The following is a 24412-nucleotide window of genomic DNA, read 5'->3' on the forward strand; positions in this document are numbered from 1 at the left end:
ATTTGATAATAAGAGACATCTCTCATTGATTCTGTTTCCAAGGAGAACCCTAACTAATACAGGGCTCAAGGAGGAGAGTTGGCGGTTCTGGGGAAGGATGTGAGTTGGAGGTGAATACTTTGGAAGGTTGTTTTCATGTCTTACTCTATATACTTCTATTTTTTTAAAAAAATTGCCTTAAATACTTTTTTTGGGGGGCAGATTTTATTGACATATATTCACATAACATATATTCCATCCAAAGTATACAAGCAATGTCTCACAGTATATACATTGTTGGAATAAAAAGCTTACAAATTTAAGGGCAAATAGATACTCGACTGTATGCAAAAGACAGGTATCAAAAGGACAGGTATTCGGCGAGGCCCCACCCAGCAAACCCCCATGCATGAGGCCCCAAATGGCTAACTTCTCGAGACCGCTGGGAAAAGCGACGCCCGCAAAGCTCGCCGACCCGCCAAGGCGGCGCCTAGTTCAAAGCCGCGAGGGCCGTTGCCTAGCATCAGACTGAGGCTGCGGGCTGCACTGCGCACGCGTAACGTAAAGCCGGCGGGCGCGGCGGGGCGTTGTGCGCACGCGCCGGCCGCAGCCCGGGCGTTCGGGGCTGACGGTTGCTAGGGTGACAGCGCTACACCATGACGGCGGGATCCTAGCGCTCTCCGTCTGCGGCCCACCGCGGAGGTCTCAGGGCGGGACCACGCCTCTGGGGAGTCCGAGGCGGGGGTCCACGCCTCCTGCCCTTTTCGTCTTCCAGGGTCGGCACGGGGTTGCCGCCGGCGTCGGCCTCCGGGATGAAGAGTGAGTGGGGCCGGGCAGGGGCTGGAGGGACCCGGGGGCGGCGGGGGTCGGGTCCCGGGGGAGGCGCCGCGGGTGGCAGGTCCCGAACCCCCTCAGCGGGCCGGGCCGGCTGCCCCCGCAGGAGCTCAAGGGGTTCGGGGCAGGCCTGGGAACATTGGGTCTCAGAGCGCCGACCCGGGCCGGGCTGAGGCATGTTTTGGGACGAGGTTGTTATATTGGAGTTTCGGTCGTTGATTATGATTTCTTCTTCTTCTTCTTTTAAATGCTGGGTTGAACGTGAGATTCTTTTCTTGAACATTCAGCAGGAATTTAGCGAGCCTTTAAACCGTGCGCTCCCTGCCTCTTTTTTTTTTCTTTGTCAGATACTGAAAATTCTGATGTAGCTTTATTTAGTTGATCCTAAGAACCGGGTCCCATTACATTTTTAATTTAATTTAATTTAATTTAATTTTTTTATTAAATTCAGTTTTATTGAAATACATTCACACACCATACAATCATCCATGGTATACAATCCACTGTCCACAGTATGATAACATAGTTATGCGTTCATCACCACAATCTATCTCTGAACATTTTCCTTACCAGAAAGAACCAGAACAAGAATAAAAAATAAAAGAATAAAAAAATAAATAAAAATAAAAGTGAATAAAAGTGAATAAAAAATAAAAGTGAATAAAAGTGAATAAAGTGAATAATAAAAGAATAAAAAATAAAAGTGAAAAAAGAACATCCAGATCATCCCCCCATCCCACCCCATTTGTCCTTTAATTTTGTTTTTTTTTTTAAATCTTCATTTTATTGAGATATGCACATACCACGTAGTCATACAAAACAAATTGTACATTCGATTGTTCACGGTACCATTACGTAGTTGTACATTCATCACCTAAATCAATCCCTGACACCTTCATTAGGACACACACACAAATAACAAGAATAATAATTAAAGTGAAAAAGAGCAATTGAAGTAAAAAAGAACACTGGGTACCTTTGTCTGTCTGTTTCCTTCCCCTATTTTTCTACTCATCCATCCATAAACTAGACAAAGTGGAGTGTGGTCCTTATGGCTTTCCCAATCCCATTGTCACCCCTCATAAGCTACATTTTTATACAATTGTCTTCGAGATTCATGGGTTCTGGGTTGTAGTTTGATAGTTTCAGGTATCCACCTAAAAAGGGTTGTCTAAAGTGTGCGTAAGAGTGCCCACCAGAGTGCCCTCTAGGCTCCTTTTGGAATCTCTCTGCCACGGAAGCTTATTTCATTTCCTTTCACATCCCCCTTTTGGTCAAGAAGATGTTCTCTGTCCCACGATGCCAGGTCTACATTCCTCCCCGGGAGTCATATTCCACGTTGCCAGGGAGATTCACTCCCCTGGGTGTCTGATCCCACGTAGGGGGGAGGGCAGTGATTTCACCTTTCAAATTGGCTTAGCCAGAGAGAGAGGGCCACATCTGAGCAACAAAGAGGCATTCGGGAGGGGGCTCTTAGGCACAATTATAGGGAGGCCTAGCCTCTCCTTTACAGCAACCGTCTTCCAAAGGGTAAATCCTGTGGTAGAGGGCTCAACCCATCAAACCACCAGTCCATTATGTCTGTGGTCATGTTAGCAACCATCAAGGTGGGGTAGGCCAATACCCCTGCATTCTCCACAGGCTCCTCAAGGGGGCACTACATCTTTTTTTCCTTGTTTTTCTTTTCTTTTTTTTTTTTTTTTTTTAACTTTCCTTTCTTTTCTAAATCAACTGTATGAAAAAAAAAATTAAAAAAAAAACAAAACAAACATACAATAAAAGAACATTTCAAAGAGACCATAGCAGGGGAGTAAGAAAAAGACAACTAACCTAAGATAACTGCTTAACTTCCAACCTGTTCCTACTTTACCCCAAGAAAGTTACCTAATATAGCAACATTTCTGTGAACTTGTTCCTACTATATCCATCAGAAATTAACAGACCATAGTCATTCCTGGGCATCCCCAGAACGTTAAATAGCTTATCTGTTCTTCTTGGATTATTATTCCCCCTTCCTTAATTGCTCTCTATTGCTAGTTCCTCTGCATTCTACATTATGAACCATTTGTTTTACATTTTTCAAAGTTCACATTTGTGGTAGCATATAATATTTCTCTTTTCGTGCCTGGCTTATTTTGCTCAGGATTATGTCTTCAAGGTTCATCCATGTTGTCATATGTTTCACGAGATCGTTCCTTCTTACTGCCGTGTAGTATTCCATCGTGTGTATATGCCACATTTTCTTTATCCACTCATCTGTTGAAGGACATTTGGGTTGTTTCCATCTCTTGGCAATTGTGAATAATGGTGCTATGAACACTGGCGTGCAGATGTCTGTTCGTGTCACTGCTTTCCGATCTTCCGAGTATATACTGAGAAGTGCAATCGCTGGATCGAATGGTAACTCTGTATCTAGTTTTCTAAGGAACTGCCAGACCGACTTCCAGAGTGGCTGAACCATTATACAGTCCCACCAACAATGAATAAGAGTTCCAATTTCTCCACATCCTCTCCAGCATTTGTAGTTACCTGTTTGTTTAATGGCAGCCATTCTAATGGGTGTTAGATGGTATCTCATTGTGGTCTTAATTTGCATCTCTCTAATAGCTAGTGAAGCTGAACATTTTTTCATGTGTTTCTTGGCCATTTGTATTTCCTCTCAGAGAACTGTCTTTTTCATATCTTTTGCCCATTTTATAATTGGGCTGTCTGTACTATCATCATTGAGTTGTAGGATTTCTTTATATATGCAAGATATCAGTCTTTTATCAGATACATGGTTTCCAAAAATTTTTTCCCATTGACTTGGCTGCCTCTTTACCTTTTTGAGAAATTCCTTTGAGGTGCAGAAACTTCTAAGCTTGAGGAGTTCCCATTTATCTATTTTCTCTTTTGTTGCTTGTGCTTTGGGTGTAAAGTCTAGGAAGTGGGTGCCTAATACAAGGTCTTGAAGATGTTTTCCTACATTATCTTCTAGGAGTTTTATGGTACTTTCTTTTATATTGAGATCTTAAGTCCATTTTGAGTTAATTTTTGTGTAGGGGGTGAGGTAGGGGTCCTCTTTCATTGTTTTGGATATGGATATCCAACTCTCCCAGCCCCATTTGTTGAAAAGACCATTATGACTCAGTTCAGTGACTTTGGGGGCCTTATCAAAGATGAGTCGGCCATAGATCTGAGGGTCTATCTCTGAATTCTCAATTCGATTCCATTGATCTATATGTCTATCTTTGTGCCAGTACCATGCTGTTTTGGCAACTGTGGCTTTATAATAAGCTTCAAAGTGAGGGAGTGTAAGTCCTCCCACTTCGTTTTTCTTTTTTAGTGTCTTTAGCAATTCGAGGCATCTTCCCTTTCCAAATAAATTTGATAACTAGCTTTTCCAAGTCTGCAAAGTAGGTTGTTGGAATTTTGATTGGGATTGCATTGAATCTGTAGATGAGTTTGGGTAGAATTGACATCTTAATGACATTTAGCCTTCCTATCCATGAACATGGAATATTTTTCCATCTTTTAAGGTCCCTTTCTATTTCTTTCAGTAACATTATGTAGTTTTCTTTGTATAGGTCTTTTACATCTTTGGTTAAGTTTATTCCTAGGTACTTGATTTTTTTAGTTGCTATTGAAAACGGTATCTTTTTCTTGAGTGTCTCTTCAGTTTGTTCATTTCTAGCATATAGAAACATTACTGACTTATGTGCATTAATCTTGTATCCCGCTACTTTGCTAAATTTGTTTATTAGCTCTAGTAGCTGTATCGTTGATTTCTCAGGGTTTTCCAGATATAAGATCATATATCTGCAAACAATGACAGTTTTACTTCTTCTTTTCCAATTTGGATGCCTTTTATTTCTTTGTCTTGCCGGATTGCCCTGGCTAGCACTTCCAGCACAATGTTGAATAACAGTGGTGACAGCGGGCATCCTTGTCTTGTTCCTGATCTTAGAGGGAAGGCTTTCAGTCTCTCACCATTGAGTACTATGCTGGCTGTGGGTTTTTCATATATGCTCTTTATCATATTAAGGAAGTTTCCTTCAATTCCTACCTTTTGAAGTGTTTTTATCAAAAACGGATGTTGGATTTTGTCAAATGCTTTTTCAGCATCTATTGAGATGATCATTTGATTTTTCCCTTTTGAATTGTTAATGTGTTGTAATACATTGATTGATTTTCTTATGTTGAACCATCCTTGCATGCCTGGAATGAACCCCACTTGGTCATGGTGTATGATTTTTTTAATGTGTCTTTGGATTCGATTTGCAAGTATTTTGTTGAGGATTTTTGCTTCTATATTCATTAGGGAGATTGGCCGGTAGTTTTCCTTTTTTGTAGCATCTTTGCCTGGTTTTGGTATTAGATTGATGTTAGCTTCATAAAATGAGTTAGGTAGTGTTCCGTTTTCTTCAATGTTTTGAAAGAGTTTGAGTAAGATTGGTGTCAGTTCTTTCTGGAAAGTTTGGTAGAATTCCCCTGTGAAGCCATCTGGCCCTGGGCATTTATTTGTGGGAAGATTTTTGATGACTGATTGGATCTCTTTGCTTGTGATGGGTTGGTTGAGGTCTTCTATTTCTTCTCTGGTCAGGCTAGGTTGTTCATATGTTTCCAGGAAATTGTCCATTTCCTCTACGTTATCCAGTTTGTTGCCATACAGTTGTTCATAGTATCCTCTTATAATTTTTTTAATTTCTTCAGGATCTGCAGTTATGTCCCCTTTTTCATTCATTATTTTGTTTATATGGGTCTTCTCTCTTTTTGATTTTGTCAGTCTAGCTAGGGGCTTGTCAATCTTGTTGATCTTCTCAAAGAACCAACTTTTGGTAATATTTATCCTCTCTATTGTTTTTTTGTTCTCTATGTCATTTATTTCTGCTTTAATCCTTGTTATTTCTTTTCTTGTACTTGGTTTAGGATTGGTTTGCTGTTCATTTTCTAGCTTCTTCAGTTGATCCATTAGTTCTTTGATTTTGGCTCTTTCTTCCTTTTTAATATATGCGTTTAGTGCTATAAATTTCCCCCTTAGCACTGCTTTGGCTGCATCCCATAGGTTTTGGTATGTTGTGTTCTCATTTTCATTCGTCTCTATATATTTAGCAATTTCTCTTGCTATTTCTTCTTTAACCCACTGATTGTTTAGGAGTGTGTTGTTTAACCTCCAGGTATTTGTGAATTTTCTAAGTCTCTGATGGTTATTGACTTCTAATTGTATTCCATTGTGGTCAGAGAATGTGCTTTGAATAATTTCAATCTTTTTAAATTTATTGAGGCTTGTTTTATGTCCCAGCATATGATCTATTCTGGAGAAAGTTCCATGAGCACTAGAAAAGTATGTGTATCCTGGTGATTTGGGATGTAATGTCCTGTATATGTCTGTTAAATCTAATTCATTTATCAGATTGTTTAGGTTTTCAATTTCCTTATTAGTCTTCTGTCTGGTTGATCTATCTATAGGAGAGAGTGATGTGTTGAAGTCTCCCACAATTATTGTGGAAACATCAATTGCTTCCTTTAGTTTTGCCAGTGTTTCTCTCATGTATTTTGTGGCACCTTGATTGGGTGCATAGACATTTACGATTATTATTTCTTCTTGTTGAATTGCCCCTTTTATTAGTATGTAGTGGCCTTCTTTGTCTCTCAAAACATCCCTGCATTTGAAGTCTATTTTATCTGAGATTAATATTGCTACACCTGCTTTCTTTTGGCTGTAGCTTGCATGAAATATTTTTTTCCATCCTTTCACTTTCAGTTTCTTTGTGTCTCTGTGTCTAAGATGAGTCTCTTGTATGCAACATATTGATGGTTCATTTTTTTTGATCCATTCTGCGAATCTATATCTTTTAATTGGGGAGTTTAATCCATTTACATTCAACGTTATAACCGTGAAGGCATTTCTTGAATCAGCCATCTTATCCTTTGGTTTATGTTTGTCATATTTTTCCCCTCTGTCTGTTAATATCCTTTATTGTACCCATACCGAATCTGTTTAGTACTGAACCTTTCTCCAAGTCTCTCTGTCCTTTCTTTGTTTCTCTGTCTGTAGGGCTACCTTTAGTATCTCCAGTAGGGCAGGTCTCTTGTTAGCAAATTCTCTCAGCATTTGTTTGTCTGTGAAAAATTTAAGCTCTCCCTCAAATTTGAAGGAGAGCTTTGCTGGATAAAGTATTCTTGGTTGGAAATTTTTCTCACTCAGAATTTTAAATATATCGTGCCGCTGCCTTCTCGCCTCCATGGTGGCTGCTGAGTTGTCACTACTTAGTTGTATGCTGTTTCCTTTGTATGTGGTGAATTGCTTTTCTCTTGCTGCTTTCAGAACTTGCTCCTTCTCTTCTGTGTTTGACAGTGTGATCAGAATATGTCTCGGAGTGGGTTTATTTGGATTTGTTCTATTTGGAGTTCGCTGAGAATTTATGATTTGTGTATTTATGTTGTTTAGAAGATTTGGGAAGTTTTCCCCAACAATTTCTTTGAATACTCTTCCTAGACCTTTACCCTTTTCTTCCCCTTCTGGAACACCAATGAGTCTTATATTTGGACGTTTTATATTATCTATCATATCCCTAAGGTCCGTTTCGATTTTTTCAATTTTTTTCCCCATTCTTTCTTTTATGTTTTCATTTTCCATTCTGTCATCTTCCAGGTGACTGATTCATTGTTCAGCTTCCTCTAGTCTTGTACTATGAGTGTCCAGAATCTTTTTAATTTGGTCAACAGTTTCTTTAATTTCCATAAGATCATCCATTTTTTTATTTAGTCTTGCAATGTCTTCTTTATGCTCTTCTAGGGTCTTCTTGATATCCTTTGTATCCCGTAGTATGGTCTCATTGTTCATCTTTAGTTCTTTGAGTAGCTGCTCTAGGTGCTGTGTCTCTTCTGATCTTTTGATTTGGGTGCTTGGGCTTGGGTTATCCGTATCGTCTGTTTTTTTAATATGCTTTATAATTTTCTGTTGTTTTTGGCCTCTTGGCATTTGCTGAACTTGATAGGGTTCTTTTAGGATTTGTAGACCAATTGAAGTCCTTATCTCTAATTTATGAGATCTACAGCTTCGTGGAGTACACTTTCTCTAACTACCCAGCAGGTGGCGTCCACGAGCCACCTGTTCTCCACAAGCCAGTTCTCCCCTGCTTAGCCTTTGTGGTGAGTGGGGGAGTGAGTCTTGTGGGGTCCAATTGGTGAACCAAGCTTGCGTGTGTAGTTGGTGTTGCCCGCCCTGTATATGGGGCGTGTTTCTAGGCAGTCAGGGAGGAGGGGTGGCTCTAACAATCAAATCTCCCTGGTGATCCTGGAGTTTTAAAGCTGCTGCAGTAGTCTAATCCTTCAGTTCAGTCCTGCCACAGTTTGTCTCTGCCACTGACCCACAAGTCCTTGGTATTGGCGTATGGCTCCTGAGATTTGCAAGTGGGCCCCTCTTCCAGGCTGTGCACCCCCTGGTCCTCTGTTGAGGGATGACTGTGCTATGTCACAGGTGAGTGCTGTCCCCCCCAGGGCAGTTCTGGGCTGCTGGGCTGTGTAGGGAGGCTCCCAGTCTGCTGCAATGATGGCTGAATGGGGCTTTGTTAATTCACACTGCTCCACCTTCCCAACTCTGGGACAATCAGCTGAGGTTGCAGGGAAGGCTAATGTCCACGCCCAGTTTTGTGGTGTGTGCCTGTTATTTGAAGCACTTCCGTCACACTGGGTTGTCTGGGGCAGCTCTGGGCTATGGGACTGGCGATGGGCAGGAGTGTTTCCTGTCCACCAGGATGATGGCTATGAGCGGACACCCCCCTTTTCTTGGGAAGTTGTGGTGTTTAGTGAATTTCCTCAGCCACTGGATTATTGCCTTTTGTCTCAGAGCTCTCTTAGTTCTGCTCTTGTCTTGACCTGCCCAAATTGCAAGTCTTTGAAGCTTTCTGTATTGGGCTTCTTAGAGTAATTGTTTTAGAAAAAGAAAAAAGGATTAAAAAAAAAAAAAGGGCCCTCCTCACAGATCTAATGGGTTATTGAAATGCTAACAGACAAAGCAATTAGGGCCATTAAGGAAAGGTCCACAGGGCAGAGAGATCAGCTTTTCTACGGGATTTGCATATGAGCCTCAGGGCCTGAGCTCTGCCCTTCCCCTTTCTGTGTTCACCAGAACTCCAAAAATCCACGGCTTTTATTTTGGAGTTTTTCGTGTTGTTTTTTTCTATGCCTGTCTCCTCTCTGCTGGGCTGGCTGCTCTCAGATTCTCTGGTGTCTGGTCTCAGTCTATCAATGGTTGGAGTTTGGATCAGTAGAATGAGTTTCCGATAAGGGCTGCCACTGCAGTTCTCCCTTCTCCTTCCCGGAGCTGACAGCCCCTCCTCCCATGGGACTGAGTTTGGCAGGGAGGGTGCGGGTCCCCTGGCCACAAAAACTTACAGATTTCGCTGATCTCAGCAGTTCCACGTTTTCATGAGTGTTGTATGAAGTATGCCCAAAGTCAGATTGCTCTGTGGTGTCCAGTCCACGCAGTTCCTGGCTTTCTACCTACTTTCCTGGAGGAGTAACTAAAACATATAGCTCACCAGTCCGCCATCTTGCCCCGCCCCCTGTCCTTTAGTTTTTATCCCCATTTTTCTACTCTTCCATACACTAGATAAAGGGGGTGTGATCCACAAGGTCTTCACAATCACACTGTCACCCCTTGTAATCTACATTATTATATAATTGTCTTCAGGAGTCCAGACTGCTGGGTTGGAGTTTGGTAGTTTCAGGTATTTACTTCTAGCTATTCCAATACATTAAAACCTAAGAGGTGTTATCTATATAGTGCATAAGAATGTCCACCAGAGTGACCTCTTCACTCCATTTGAAATCTCTCAGCCACTGAAACTATTTTGTCTCATTTTGCATCCCCCTTTTGGTCAAGAAGATACTCTCAGTCCCATGATGCCGGGTCCACATTCATCCCTGGAAGTCATATTCTTCATTGCCAGGGAGATTTACACCCCTGGCTCCCTGGCTCTTAACAGCATTGGTTTCGTATACAATTAAGAGGAAAAGTGGGCTGTATATTTTATTTTATTATTATTATTTTTGGATCGAGTAGTGTTTTTATGTGAAATATTTTAATAGGAGCCTTGAAACAGTCTTTTACTGAAATTAAAAACTATTACTGGGAAGTTGGCAAATGAGATAGTCACACAGAAAAAAATACTTATGCTTGGATTTGTGGATTATCTACAAGCCAAGTGCAACCAATTAGAATTTTTTTCATTACTCAGCAGATAAAATTGTCTTTTATGGTTGCAAGCCAGAGGTCCAGAAAAATTCCGACATCCTTTGCTGTGAAAAGGTTAAATCCTGTTAGGTGTAATTGTAATGTTAAATTTGCTTTGTATCCTCATTGTTTGTCTGTTGCTAATTTGTATGTAGTATAAATTGCAAAACTATGATATTTGAAACAATTCATCTCATTTACCTTTTACGGGGCATTTTAATTTCCTTTGTTAAATGTTTATTATTTACGTGTTTATCTTTTTCGTCAATACACTACAGAACTCTAGTTAGAATACATGGTCTACAAAAGGCTTTACACTTTTACTTACAGGGTGTAAAATACTTACTCTATTGCCTTTTTCTTCCCAACTGTTTATTTTGAAAACTTCAAGTTCTACAGAAAGTTGCAAAAAGAGTATATTGAATTTCCATGTACCTATCATCTAAATTCGCTACTTTGTTCTATGTTTGTGTGCCCTCTTGCATCTGGCATTCTATGTATTTATTTATTAGCATTAAAATTTTTTTATTTTTATATTTCTTACTAGAGAAGTTGTAGGTTTACAGAAAAATCATGCAGAAAATACAGAGTTCTCATATACCTCCCCTTCAGTTTTCCCTATTATTAAGACTTTACATTAGTGTGATACCTTTGTTATGATTGATGAAACAATGTTGTCATAAGTATACTATTAACTGTAGTCCCCAGTTTACATTTGGGTTTGCTGTTTGTACTGTACAGTCCTATTTTTAAAAATTTTTATTTTAGTAACATAAATACAAACTAAAATTTCCCCTTTAAACCAGATTCAAATATATAATTCCCTGTATTTTTGCTGAATGTTTTGAGATTTCATTGTAGACATCATGATATTTCACCATTAATACTTCAACAAGTATCTGCTAATACCAAGGACAATCTCCACATGATATAAATAGCATATTCATGAAATTTAGTATTGATGAAATATTGTTATCTAATGTGCAGCCCATATTTGAAGTTTTCCCAGTTGTCCCAGTAACATTCATATAGCTGTTTTAATTTTTTTCTAGGATCCAATTAACAACCACAGATTGCATGGTTTTATTAGAGAAGTTGTAGGTTTACAGAAAATCATGCAGAAAATACAGATTTCCCATATACCACCCCTTTGTTAACACCTAGAATTAGTGTGGTATACTTGTTACTATTGAAAGAAAAATTTTATAATTGCACTGTTGACTGTAGTCGATGGTTTACATTAGGGTTCACTGTTTACGTTATACAGTTCCATGGATTTTTAAAAAAATGTTTTATTCAAGTAACATAAAAACCAAAAATTTCCCCTTTTAACAACATTCAAATATATAATTCTCTGTTGTTAATTGCATTCACAATGTTGTGCTATCATCACCACCAACCATTACCAAAACTTTCCCATCAGCCCAAATAGAAACTCTGTACAAGTTAAGCCTTAACTCCCCATTCCCTACCCCCACCCCAGCCCCTGGTTACCGGTTTCTGACCGTGAGTTTGCTTATTCTAATTGCAAACTCTTGTTGTCATCTCTCTTTGGTGTCCTTTAATCTGGCACAGTGCCCCTGTCTTTTGTTTCTTTCTGTTCAATGACATTTTTAAAGAATCCAGGCCAGGTGTTTTGCAGAATGTCCCTCAGTTTGCATTTGCCTGACTGTTTAGCTCATGGTTTAGCTTTAGCTTAAATAGTTTTTGTCAGGAATATGTCGGAGGTGATGTCGTGGCCCTGTTGTGTCCCACCCAGAGCTGCTTGCCGTCTGCTTGCCTCCGTTTTGGTGAAGCTAAGTTTAGTCATTTGATGATGGTGTAAGGTGATATCTTCGTATCTGTCTCCTTTGTAAAGGTACCTTTTGCCCTTTCTGAGAACAAGTAGTCAGTATGGTGCTACATTCCTTTGTTTTTCGCTTTTGGTTTTACATTTTAAAATTGATATATACTTCGCAACTGCTAAAATTATCCTTTAAAATATACAGTTGTGATTTTTAGTGTATCAAAATTAAAAAGAATTTTTTAAAAAATGTTAATTTTTTGACTAGGTTCTATGTGTACATGGTACAAAATGTGTGCAGTGCAAACCGTATAAGGTAGAAAAGTGAGTCCTCTTCCATCTTTGCCTCTTAGGTCCTTTGTGCTCCCTTCCACAGAGGCAACCACTCTTACAGTTTCCTGTGTGTCCTTTTAGAGAGATTTTTATACATACAAGGTTAAATATGTATTTATATTCCCCCCTTTTTTCACTAATGTTAGAGCTTGAGAGATACATATGTGCATATATGTGTATATGTATGTATACACACATATATATTTAAAATTACATGTTATGATTTATATCTTTTAAACTTTTTTTTTTTAATATACTAGGTATTATTTGAAATATGGGTTCTTTTATTTGGTCATTTTAGTAGTTTTCAGTCATTTGGTTTAGTGGTGACATCTTTTTTATTCCCACCATAAAATCTAGTCTGAGAGCCAATGTAATGTATTTTCTCCTGGTATAAGTCCTGATCAATAATTAAATGTGTTAACATTTTTTTTTAATATACTAGGAATTATTTGAAATATGGGTTCTTCTATATGGTCATTTTAGTAGTTTTCAGTCATTTGGTTTAGTGGTGACATCTTTTTTATTACCACCGTAAAATCCAGTTTGAGAGCCAGTGTAATGTATTTTCTCCTGGTATAAGTCCTGATCAATAATTAAATGCTGTTAACAAACTGTTAACAGTGGAGAAAATATTTCAGTACAGAGACTCACAGAGACCGAGTCATGGAAGTAGAATGAACAGGGAAAGTGAGTAACGATAAAATTGAACTGAAAGCTCAGGTCAAAGAGTGGGGCTGGGGATGCCAGGTTTCATGTCTTCATTACTTTAGAGTTTTCTAGATGCTTTTTCTTATTTTTTCTAGGCAATTCCCAAGTGTTTAGGGATGTTCTTATCAATCTGGGGTTATTCCCGCCCCTGTCCTTCTAGTTTCGTGTCATTTGCAGTCGTTGGGAGCAAGGAGTGCTGTCATGTAGTTAAGACGTGGGCTCAGGAGTCAGGCATCCACCTTCTTAGTCCGTGCCACTAGTCACCCCATCCTAGTGCCCTGAATAACAGCAGCCATTACCGCTCAGGGTTCCTGAGTTGCTGGGCCCAGTGAGGCGGATCTTGCGGCAGTTCCCCTGCAGTTGTGTCCAGATGGTGGCTGGACCTGGAGTCACCTCAGACGCGCTGACCCTTGCACGCCTGGCGGTCAGTGCTGTCAGCCAGACGCTGCGCGGTGGCCTCTCCTTGTGACCTGGGCTTCCCCCCATGTGGCAGGTGGATTCTGAGAGCAAACATCCCAGAGTGTGACCTTTTCTGACCTAGCCTCAGAGGTCACGTAGTGTTACTTCTGCAGCCCCCCCAGACTCAAGGGGGGAGAGCGTAGATCAAAGTCACTTGGTAAGAGGGATGTGGAACGGGACATACAGGAGTCTTCCACTCTCATCTTTAAACAGGGATGCTAGTACATATCTCACGGGAGCGTTTTAAAGCTGAAATAAGGTAATTTATTTAAAACCCATAGTATAGTGTGCTAGGGCACATGGTGAATTGTTACTCTGCTATTATTTGTGATCCTGGGGAATGGAAGGCAGGATATGAAAGTGTAAAGAATAACAAGCATCTGTCATATCCTTGCTTTGAAAACTTTCACTGTTATCTAATCTAGTTTGAGTACCACTTTTTCTCCTGTCAACTTTGAAATTGACTATTCATAAGATACTTTTAAAAAGAGAGAAAAAAACTACATGTTCTAAGGCAAGAAAGTTTCTTATTATATCACAGAGAGAATTTAAAAAATTCTGTTGTGATTGCAGTGTCGCTCATAAATGTCAGTGTTTTCATAGAATCAAAGTTGCAAGTTACCTCAGATAGTCATTTTCCATCTTCCCTTTCCTAAGCCTGCATGTCAGTTTATTTTTATACAGAGGCCTCAACTAGTAACTTCTTAAATTAACAAAAATTTAGGTAAAAGTAATACTGGATTTGTGATGAATCCAAACAGTAGTGGTTTTAAGTTAGTTTCAGGTTCTTCTACTACTTTGCAGAGTTGATCTTGGTGACCATTTTCTTATATGAACTTCCAGATTTTTTTTGGTGCATGTTTTGTATGTATATATGTTTGTTCAAATGTTTGTTTCTTAAAAAAGACCCAACTATTAAATTACATACTGCAGCTTGCTAACATGATGCTCCACTGGAGATCCTTGAACATAGATCTTGAGTAATTTTGCAAGTTTGTCAGTGGCATACATTCCTAGCAGTGGACTTGCTGGGACAAAGGGTGCAATTTAAATAGTTTTATAAGCTTTTGTTAATTTTATGTCCTTTTGTGTTTTCATTATGTTTGGCAATTCTGGTCACAATTTTCCTCCCTATACCAAGTAAGTATTGAATACAGTCCTCTTTAGAAGGTTCCTGACCTTGTTCCACTAATTTGGTTTGAACTAGTTAATGTTCTGAAAAAGGGAAATTTGAAAGAAGCTAAGTCCCTCTGCCTTCCAAACTCTAATGGAGAGTTGTACTTGGTAATTAGCCTCCCCTAATTCTTTTCAGCTCTTATGCTTGGGTAGCCTCATAGCACAGATGCCTGTCACCTGTCTTGATTAACGTCTTTAGGATCAATGTATGAATAAAAATGTTTGGACTTGGATGTGACGTGTTTCGTTTTTCTCTAAAAGAAGTGAATTTAACCTTCATTTCCATGCGTTAAATCATGCTTAAATTCCACTTTAAGTGAATAGAATCTTAACTGAGAAATGGACTCATTCATCTTCCTGGTGTACCCTTTTCCTCCAGCTCTGTTATTTCAAGGCCAAAGTTATTATGAGTAACAGTACCAATAGTTTCAGTTATTTCCTTATTGTGAAATATATGTACAAAAAGGTATAGCTTTCAAATTACAATTTAACAAGTAGCTATAGAAGAAATTTCAAAGGATGCTATGGGTTACAGTTCCACAATTTCACTTCTTTCCTTCTAGTTATTCTAATACCCTAGCAACTAAGACAAAGAAAATTATATAGAGATTCAGTATTCATTATCCTTTGTTAAATTCCATCTTGTCTATTGCTACCCCTTCCTCTAGTATGATCACTTTCCAATCTTTGGGGATGTCTAGGCAGTGACCACCCTAACTTGTTCATGTTGAAAAGGGGTTTTGACATTATGGGAAAGGGGGATGCATCTGGTTGATGTTCTTGAAGAGGCTGTTGCCTCTGGCTTTTGGGACTTAGCTGGCATAGGAGCTCTCTGGAGGATTTAAGTTTCTGAAGAATAAACTTAGTACGTGAAACTTTTATAGAGTCTCAGATAGGGATCTGGGTATTCTTTAGGGTTTGGAGGACTACTGTTGACTTGGGCTTATCATACTGTGGTCATTTGGCATATCTAGCTGAAACTTGCATAGAACTTACCTCCAGGACAGCCTCTCGACTCTATTTGAATCTCTTACCACTGAAACCTTATTTTGTTGCCTTTCTTTTCCCCCTTTTGATCAAAAAGGCATTCTTAACCCCTCAATGCCAGGGTCACGCTCACCCCCGGAATCTGTGTCCCATGTCGCCACAGATACTCATTCACCTGGGGGGTCCTGTCCTATGATGGGGGAGGTGATGAATTTATTTGCAGAGTTAGGCTTAGAGAGAGAAAGTCCACAGTTGAGCAACAAAAGAGGTCCTCTAGAGGTGACTCCTAGGCATAATTATAGGTGGGCTTAACCTCCCCTTTACAGCTTGTTCTGATTTGCTAATGCTGCCCTTTTGCACAACACCAGAAATGGATTGGCTTTTATAAAGGGGGTTTATTTGGTTGCAGAGTTACAGTCTTAAGGCCATAAAGTCCAAGGTAGGGCATCAACAAAGGGTACCTTCACTGAAGAAAGACCATTGGCATCCAGAAAACCTCTGTTATCTGGGAAGGCACGTGGCTGGTGCCTTGCTCCCAGGTTGTGTTTCAAAATGGCGTTCTCCAAAGTGTTGCTCTTGGGGCATTTTGTCCTCTCTTAGCTACATGTCCTCTTCAAAATGTCACTCTCAGTTGCTCTGAGGTCCTTCTGTATGAATTGCTTTATACGACTCCAGTGATCCAATTGCCACCCACCCGGAATGGGCGGGGTCACACCTCCATGGAAATTATCCAATCGGACATTTAACTCACAGTTGATTGAGTCACATCTCCATGGAAACACTCAAAGGATTCCAATCTAATCAACACCCCCCACAAGATTGCATCAAAGAATATGGCTTTTGGCGAGACATAATGTATCCAGACTAGCACACAGCTATAAGTTTTACAAAAGCAAGCCTCAAGATTCAGGGCTTGACTTATAAAATAGAGGGTTCCTAAGTTCATATAGTATACATTCTGTCCACGATAATCCAACCATATCTTACGTTATCATCACTTAGTTATACAGGCCTTATTACTCTTCATTTTAAACAATTCTTATGACCCCAAACACCACCTAGCTCTTCTTAGCCCTCAATTATTTGTCCCAAGTGTTTGTGTGGTACTAGTAAGGTATTCCTATTAATTATGGTCCCTAATATGCAATAAGTAGATTTTTCCCATATACCATTCTGTTGTCAACTCTCTGTACCAGTATCATACCTTAGAAGTGTATCATGTGAGCACCCATCTATATTTATATTGCTGATCTGTGGGATATATGCCTTTAAACATCCCCTTTCAATCCTATTTGCCTTCAATGCGTCTATAATACTTATAATCCCATTAACAAACAATCATCATCCTTATCCATTCCCATACTTTTGAATTCACCCTCATTAACATATATGAACATATTAGGTTATCATTCCCCCTCCACTAGCTTCTATCACAGAAATTTCCAAAGTTATTATGAATTATAGTATGATAATTTCAGTTATTTCCATATTGTGAAATGTAACATATATACAAAAAGGTGATAGCTTTCAAATTACAATTTAACAAGTAGCTGTAGAACAAATTTCAAAGGATGCTGTGGATTACAGTTCCACCATTTCAGTTCTTTCCTTCTAACTATTCTAATACCCTAGCAACTAAGGAAAAGAAAATTATTATATAAAGATTCAGTATTCATAATCTTCTGTTAAATTCTGTCTTCTCTGTTGCTTCCCCTTCCTCTAGTTTAATCACTTTCCTGATCTTCAGGGATGTCTAGGCAGTGACCACCCTAACTTGTTCATGTTTGAAAGGGGTGTCTACTTTATGAGAAAAGGGGACACATCTGGTTGATGTACTTGAAGAGGCTGTTGCCTCTGGGTTTTGGGACTTAGCTGGCATAGGAGCTCTCTGGAGGATTTAAGTTTCTGAAGAATAAACTTAGTGAATAAAACTTTTATAGAGTCTCAGATAGGGATCTTGTATTCTTTAAGATTTTGGGGACTGCTGTTGACTTGGACTTATCATACTGTGGTCATTTGGCATATCTAGCTGAAGCTTACATAGGAGTAACCTCCAGCGTAGCCTCATGACTCTATTTGAATTCTCTTAGATACTGAAACCTTATTTTGTTGCCTTTCTTTTCCCCCTTTTGATCAAAAAGGCATTCTCAATCCCTTGATGCCAGGTCAGGCTCATTCCTGGAATCCGTGTCCCATGTCGCCAGGAAGACTCATTTATCTGGAAGGTCCTGTCCCACATTGGGTGGAGGGTGATCAATTTATTTGCAGCGTTAGGTTTAGAGAGAGAAAGTCCACATCTGAGCAGCAAAAGAGGTTCTCTGGAGGTGACTCCTAGGCTTAATTATAGGTGGGCTTAGCCTCCTCTTTTCAGCTCTAAGTTTCACAAAAGCAAGCCTCAAGATTGAGGGCTTGACTTATAAAGTAGGGGATTCATAAGTTCACATAGCATATGTTCTGTCCATGATAATCCATCCATATCTCACATTATCATCACTTAGTTGTACAATCCTCATCACTCTCCATTTTAAACAATTCTCATGACCAAAAACACCTTGTAGCTCTTGTCAGCTCTTAATTACTTGTCCCTGGTATTTGTGTAATACCAGTTAGGTATTCCTATTAATTATAGTCCCTAGTATGCAATAGGTAGATTTTTCCTATAGATATACCCTTCTGTTTTCAACTCTCTGTGCTAGTGTCATACCTTAGAAGTATATCATTCAAGCACCTACCTGTATTTGTGGTGCTGATCTGTGGGAAACATGCTCTTAAACAACCCCTTTCAATCCTATTCACCTTCAATACAACTCTGATACTTATAATCCCATTAACAAACAGTTGTCACCCCTACCATTCCCATACCTTGGAATTCACCCCCATTAACATATCTGAACATATTAGGTTATCATTCACCCTCACTAGCTTATGTCTATCACTAGGTCCCCAATGTTCTACATTATAAGGCATTGATTTTATGTTCTTCAGGGGGTGGGTGGGTTCATAATTGTGGTAACATTCAACATCTCTCCTTTTGTGTCTGACTAATTTCCTTCAGCATTATATCTTCAAGGTTCATCCATGTGGCCATAGTTTCAGGACCTTGTTCCTTCTTACTGCTGCGTAGTATTCCATCCTATCTATGTATCACATTTGGTTTATCCACTTGTCTGTTGAAGGACACTTGGATTGTTTCCATCTCTTGGCAATAGTGAACAATGCTGCTGTGAACATCAGTGTATAAATGTCTGTTCATGTCACAGTTTTCAGATTTTCTGGGTATATACTGAGAAGTGAAATTCCTGGATCGTAGGGTAATTGAATATCTACTTTTTGAGAAACGCCCAAACTGTCTTCCACAGCAAACTGCACCATTATACAGTTCCCACCAGCAATAAGAGTTCCAATTTCTCCACATCCTCTCCAGTATTTATTGTTTCCTGTTTGTTTAATGGTGGTCATTCTTATTGATGTGAGACGGTATCTTATTGTGGTTTTGATTTGCATTTCTCTAATAGCTAGTAAAGATGAACATTTTTTTCATTCGGTTTTTTAACCATTTGCATTTCCTCTTTGGAAAAATACCTTTTCATATCTTTTGCCCATTTTATAATTGGACTGTTTGTACTATTGTTTTTGAGTTGTAGGATTTCTTTATATATGCAGGATATCAGTCTCTTATCAGATATATGGTTTCCAAATATATTCTCCCATTGAGTTGGCTGCCTCTTCACCTTTTTGATAAAGTCTTTTTTTGGCACAGAAGCTTTGGATTTTGAGGATGTGATAGTTAGGTTCATGTGTCAATTTGGCCAGGTGATGGTACCCAGCTGTCTGGTCAAGCAAGCACTGGCCTAACTGTTGCTGCAAGGACATTTGTGGCTGGTTAATAAACTAACAGGCTGGTTTATTAAATCATCAGTCAATTTGCTGAAGCTGTGACTGATGACATCGATGAAGGGAGTGTCTTCCACAATGAGAGAATGCAGTCACCTGCATTTAAACCAATCAGTTGAAGACTTTTAAGCGAGACAGAAAGAGGACCTTCGCTTCTTCGGCTGATCAGCAAAGCGTTTCCTGAGGAGTTCATCAAAGTTGCCAGTTCGTTTCCTGAGGTGTTCATCAAACATCTTCATTGGAGTTGCTAGTTTGCTGCCTGCCCTACAGAATTTGGACTCGTGCATACCCACAGTTGCATGAGACACTTTTATAAATCTTGTATTTATAGATCTCTCTCATTGATTGTTTCCCTAGAGATCCCTAACTAATACAACTTGGTACCAGGAGTGGTTCTTGAGAAACAGAATCTTAAAATGGACTTTTACAATTTGTTTAAAAATTGATTAGATTAGATTCAAAGGCACTGATGACTGCATTTCCAATAATCAAGATGGCACTGACAGTCCATGACATGAGTTGACAATGGAGATATGCAAAAGAGCACCGTTTGATTCTCCTAATCATACTCTTGTACGAAGCAAGGCTCTGGGTGACAGTGTTTTCGACACCTTCACAGAGTTTTGCAGAATTAAGAGGTATAATGTTGTTGGCTGGCTGCTCTTAGATATGTTGGATAAAGTTATAAGAGAAAGGGATGAGTTAAAGGCTTCAAATTTAAAACTTAAGCGCCACATGACAGATGTAAAGGTTTCTAAGTGTGCTCTGAAAGAAAATCTTATTTCCTGTGGCCACAGGCTTGAGATTTCTGAAAACCAGATGCAGACAGACTCTCATTGTGCGAGTAGCAGATTTACAATGTAAACTAAAATCTCAACCTCTCAAGGTGTCTGCTGTTAAAGTAAAGGTGTTGATTGGAAAAGAATGGGATCCTGAAACTTGTGACAGGGACATATGGATTGATAATAATGGCAGTGAGGACACTGGAACCCTGGATTCTGCTGAGTCAGTGTTAGATTTACCTGTAGTGGGCTGTCCTGAGGAAACAGCCCCGCAACCTCCAGTCCACCCTGAGGAAACAGCTTCCCCACCTCCAGTCTGGCCTAAGAAGCCTGCCATCCAACCTACACCTAAAGAGATTAATCCGTCAGTGCCTGCTAATCCTGTAATCACCTCCCCTGAGGAAGCAGCCCTCACTCCTTTGTCTGGAGAGATCTTTTATTGGATAATTTCCGTGGAGGTGTGGCCCCACCCATTTAGCATGGGCCTTGATTAGTTTACCGGAGCACTATATAAGCTCAGACAGAAGGAGTGAGCTTGCTACAGCCAAGAGGGACACTTTGAAGAAAGCACAGGAGCTGCAGATGAGAGACATTTTGAAGATGGCTGTTGGAAGCAGACTCTTGCTCCGGAGAAGCTAAGAGAGGACAAATACCCCAAGTGCAACTGAGAGTGATATGTTTGAGGAACTGCAGCCTAGAGAGGAATGTCCTGAGAGAAAGCCATTTTGAAACCAGATCTTTGGAGCAGACACCAGCCACATGCCTTTCCAGCTAACAGAGGTTTTCCGGACACCATTGGCCATCCTCTAGTGAAGGTACCCAATTGCTGATGTGTTACCTTGGACACTTTATGGCCTTAAGACTGTAACTGTGTAACCAAATAAACCCCCTTTTATAAAAGCCAATGCTTTCTGGTGTTTTGCATTCTGGCAGCATTAGCAAGCTAGAACAGTACTCTACTGTTGATGTATTACCTTGAATACTGTATGGACTTGAGATTGTAACTGTGTAACCAAATAAATTCCCTTTATAAAAGCCAATCCATTTCTGGTGTTTTGCATTCTGGCAGCATTAGCAAACCAGAACAGAGGAGTTCCCATTTATATATTTTTTCTTTTGTTGCTTGTGCTTTGGGTATAAGGTCTAGAAAGTGACCTCCTAATACTGAGTCCTGAAGATGTTTCCCTATGTTTACTACTAAGAGTTTTATTTTGCTGTCTCTTATGTTGAGGTCTTCAATTTGTTTTGAGTTAATTTTTGTAGAGGATGTGACGTAGGGGTCCTTTTTCATTCTTTTGGTTATGGCTGTCCAGTTCTTCCAGCCCCGCTTGTTAAAGAGACTGCTGTGTCCCAGTTCAGTGGATTTGGGGGCCTTATCAAAAATCAGTCGACCATGGATCTGTGGGTCTATTTCTGAATTCTCAATTCAATTCCATTGATCAATATGTCTATCTTTGTGCCAAAACCATGCTGTTTTGACCATTGTGGCTTTATAGTATGCTTCAAAGTTTGGAAGTGTAAGAGTGTAAGTCCTTCTTATTTTGGGGGATTTTTTTGGCAATTTGAGGCCCTTTCCCTTCCAAATAAATTTGATTAGCTTTTCCAATTCTGCAAAGTAGGTTGTTGGAATTTTGATTGGAATTGCATTGAGTCTGTAGATCAGTTTGAGTAGAATTGACAACAACATTTAGCATTCCTATCTATGAGCATGGATATCTTTCCACATATTTAGGTCCTTTTTTATTTCTTTTAGTAAATTTTTGTAATTTTTTGTGTAGAGGTGTTTTATGTCCTTGGTTAAGTTTATTCCTTGGTTCTTGATTGTTTTAGTTGCTGTTGTGAATAGAATTTTTTCTTGAGTGTCTCTTCAATTAGGTTATTACTAGTGTATATGAACATTATTGACTTATCTGCATTAATCTTGTGTCCCACCCCTCCACTAAATTTGTTTATTAGCTCAAGTAGCTTTGTCTTTGATTTCTCAGGATTTTCCAAATAATAAGATCATGTCGTCTGCAAATAATGACAGTTTTAGTTCTTCTTTTCCAATTTGGATGCCTTTATTTCTTTGTCTTGGTGAATTGCTCTGGTTAGAATTTCTAGCAAAATATTGAATGATAGAGGTGACACTGGGCATCTTTGTCTCGTTTTCGATCTTAGATGGAAGGCTTCCAGCCTCTCACTGTTGAGTACTATGCTGGTTGTGGGGTTTTCATGTATGCCCTTTAATATGTTGAGGAATTGTCCTTCAATCCTTATGTTTTGAAGTGTTTTTATCAAAAAGGGATACTGAATTTTGTCAAATGCTTTTTCAGCATCTATCGAAATGATCATTTGATTTTTCCCTTTCAATTTGCTAATGTGTTGTTTTGCATTTATTGATTATACATTGATTGATTATCTTATGTTGACCCACCCTTGCATGCCAGGAATGAACCCCACTTGGTCATGATATATAATTATTTTAATGTACCTTTGGATTCAGTTTGCAAATATTTTGTTGAAAATTTTTGCATGTGTATTCATTAGGGAGATTGGCCTATAGTCTTAGATTTTTGATGAATGATTGGATCTCTTTGCTTGTGATTGGTTTGTTGAGATCTTCTGTTTCTTCTTGGGTCAGTCTGGGTTGTTCATGTGTTTCCAGGAAGTTGTCCATTTCCTGTAACTTGTCTAGGTTGTTGGCATACAGTTGTTCATAGTATCTTCTTACAATTTTTTTTTATTTCTTCGGGATCCGTAGTGATTATCCCTTTCTCATTTCTGATTCTGTTTATTTGGGTCTTCTCTCTTTTTGACTTTGTCAGTCTAGCTAAGGGTCTGTCAATCTTGTTGATCTTCTCAAAGAACCAACTTGGGTTTTATTTATTCTCTCCATAGTTTGTTGTTGTTGTTGTTGTTCTCCAGCTCATTAATTTCTGCTTTAATCTTTGATATTTCTTTTCTTCTACTTACGTTAGGGTTAATTTGCTGAACATTCTCTAGCTTCTTCAGTTTTGTTCACTTTGGTCCTTGATTTTAGCTCTTTCTTGCTTTATAATTTAGGCGTTTAACGGTATAAACTTCCCTCTCAGCACCACCTTCGCTGTTTTTATTTTCATTCGTCTCTAGATATTTACGTATTTCTTTTGTAATTTCTTCTTTGACCCACTGGTTGTTTAGGAGTGTGTTATTTAACCTCCATATATTTGTGAAAAATCTGGTTCTTTGGTGGTTATTGATACCTAGTTGCATTCCATTATGGTCAGAAAATGTGCTTTGAATAATTTCAATCTTTTTTAATTTACTAAGAGTTCTTTTGTATCCCAGCATATGATCTATCCTGGAGAACATTCCATGGGTGCTGGAGAAGAATGTATATCCTAATTCTTTGGGATGTAGCAATCTATATATGTCTGTTAAGTGTAGTTCATTTAACATATTGTTTAGGTTTTCAGTTTCCTTATTGGTCCTCTGTCTAGTTTTCTATCTTTAGATGACAGTGGTGTATTAAACTCTTCCACCATTATTGTAGAGATGTCTGTTGCTCCTTTCAATTTAACCAATGTTCATTTCATGTATTTTGGGGCTCCTTGATTGGATGCATAAGCATTTAGGATTGTTATTTGTTCTTTTATTAATATATAGTGTCCTCCTTTGTCTCTTATGACATCTTTGCATTTAAAGACTATTTTGTCCAATATTAGCATAGCTCCCCCTGCTTTATTTTGGTTGCACCTTGCATAGAATATATTTTTTCCATCCTTTCACTTTCAGTCTCTTTGTGTCACAAGGTCTAAGTCTCTTGTAAACAGCATATTGATGGGTCATACTTTTTAATCCATTCTACTAGTCTGTATCTTTTAATTGGAGAGTTTAATCCATTCACATTCAAATTTAGTACTCTGAAGGGAGTTCCTGTCCCAGCCATCTTATCCTTTGGTTTTTGGTAATCAGATCTATTTTTTCCCTCCCTTTTTTTTCCTGTTAGTTATCTGTATTAATACGCTCCAATTCTGTGTCCTTCTCTAGATCTCTCTCTCCTTTCTTTTCTTCTCATCCAATAGAGCTCCCTTTAGTATTTCATGAAGGGGAGGTCTCTTGTTAACAAATTTTGTCAGCATTTGTTTGTCTTTGAAAACTTTAAACCCTGCCTCAATTTTGAAGGAGAGCTTTGCTGGATAAAGAATTCTTGGCTGGCAGTTCTTCTTTTTCAGAATCTTCAATATGTCATACTACTGTGTTCTCACCTCCATGGTGTTCACTGAGTAGTCA

The 24412-nt window shown here is 39.1% G+C and overlaps 1 protein-coding gene across 4 annotated transcripts in view; it reads left to right on the forward strand.

The window, feature by feature from the left end:
• Window positions 1–597: 597 nt before the first annotated feature.
• The window catches only part of MOK (MOK protein kinase), an 87392-nt gene continuing 63577 nt past the window's right edge, over window positions 598–24412 (forward strand). For all 4 annotated transcript variants that reach the window (XM_037831815.1, XM_037831816.1, XM_037831819.1 and 1 more), the window contains exon 1: window positions 598–798. In XM_037831815.1, coding sequence (XP_037687743.1) covers window positions 792–798 — 7 coding nt within the window. In that variant the 5' untranslated portion in view covers window positions 598–791. The remainder of the gene's footprint in view (window positions 799–24412) is intronic.

This window comes from Choloepus didactylus, chromosome 4, assembly GCF_015220235.1.
Source record: "Choloepus didactylus isolate mChoDid1 chromosome 4, mChoDid1.pri, whole genome shotgun sequence".
Taxonomy (NCBI): Eukaryota; Metazoa; Chordata; class Mammalia; order Pilosa; family Megalonychidae; genus Choloepus; species Choloepus didactylus.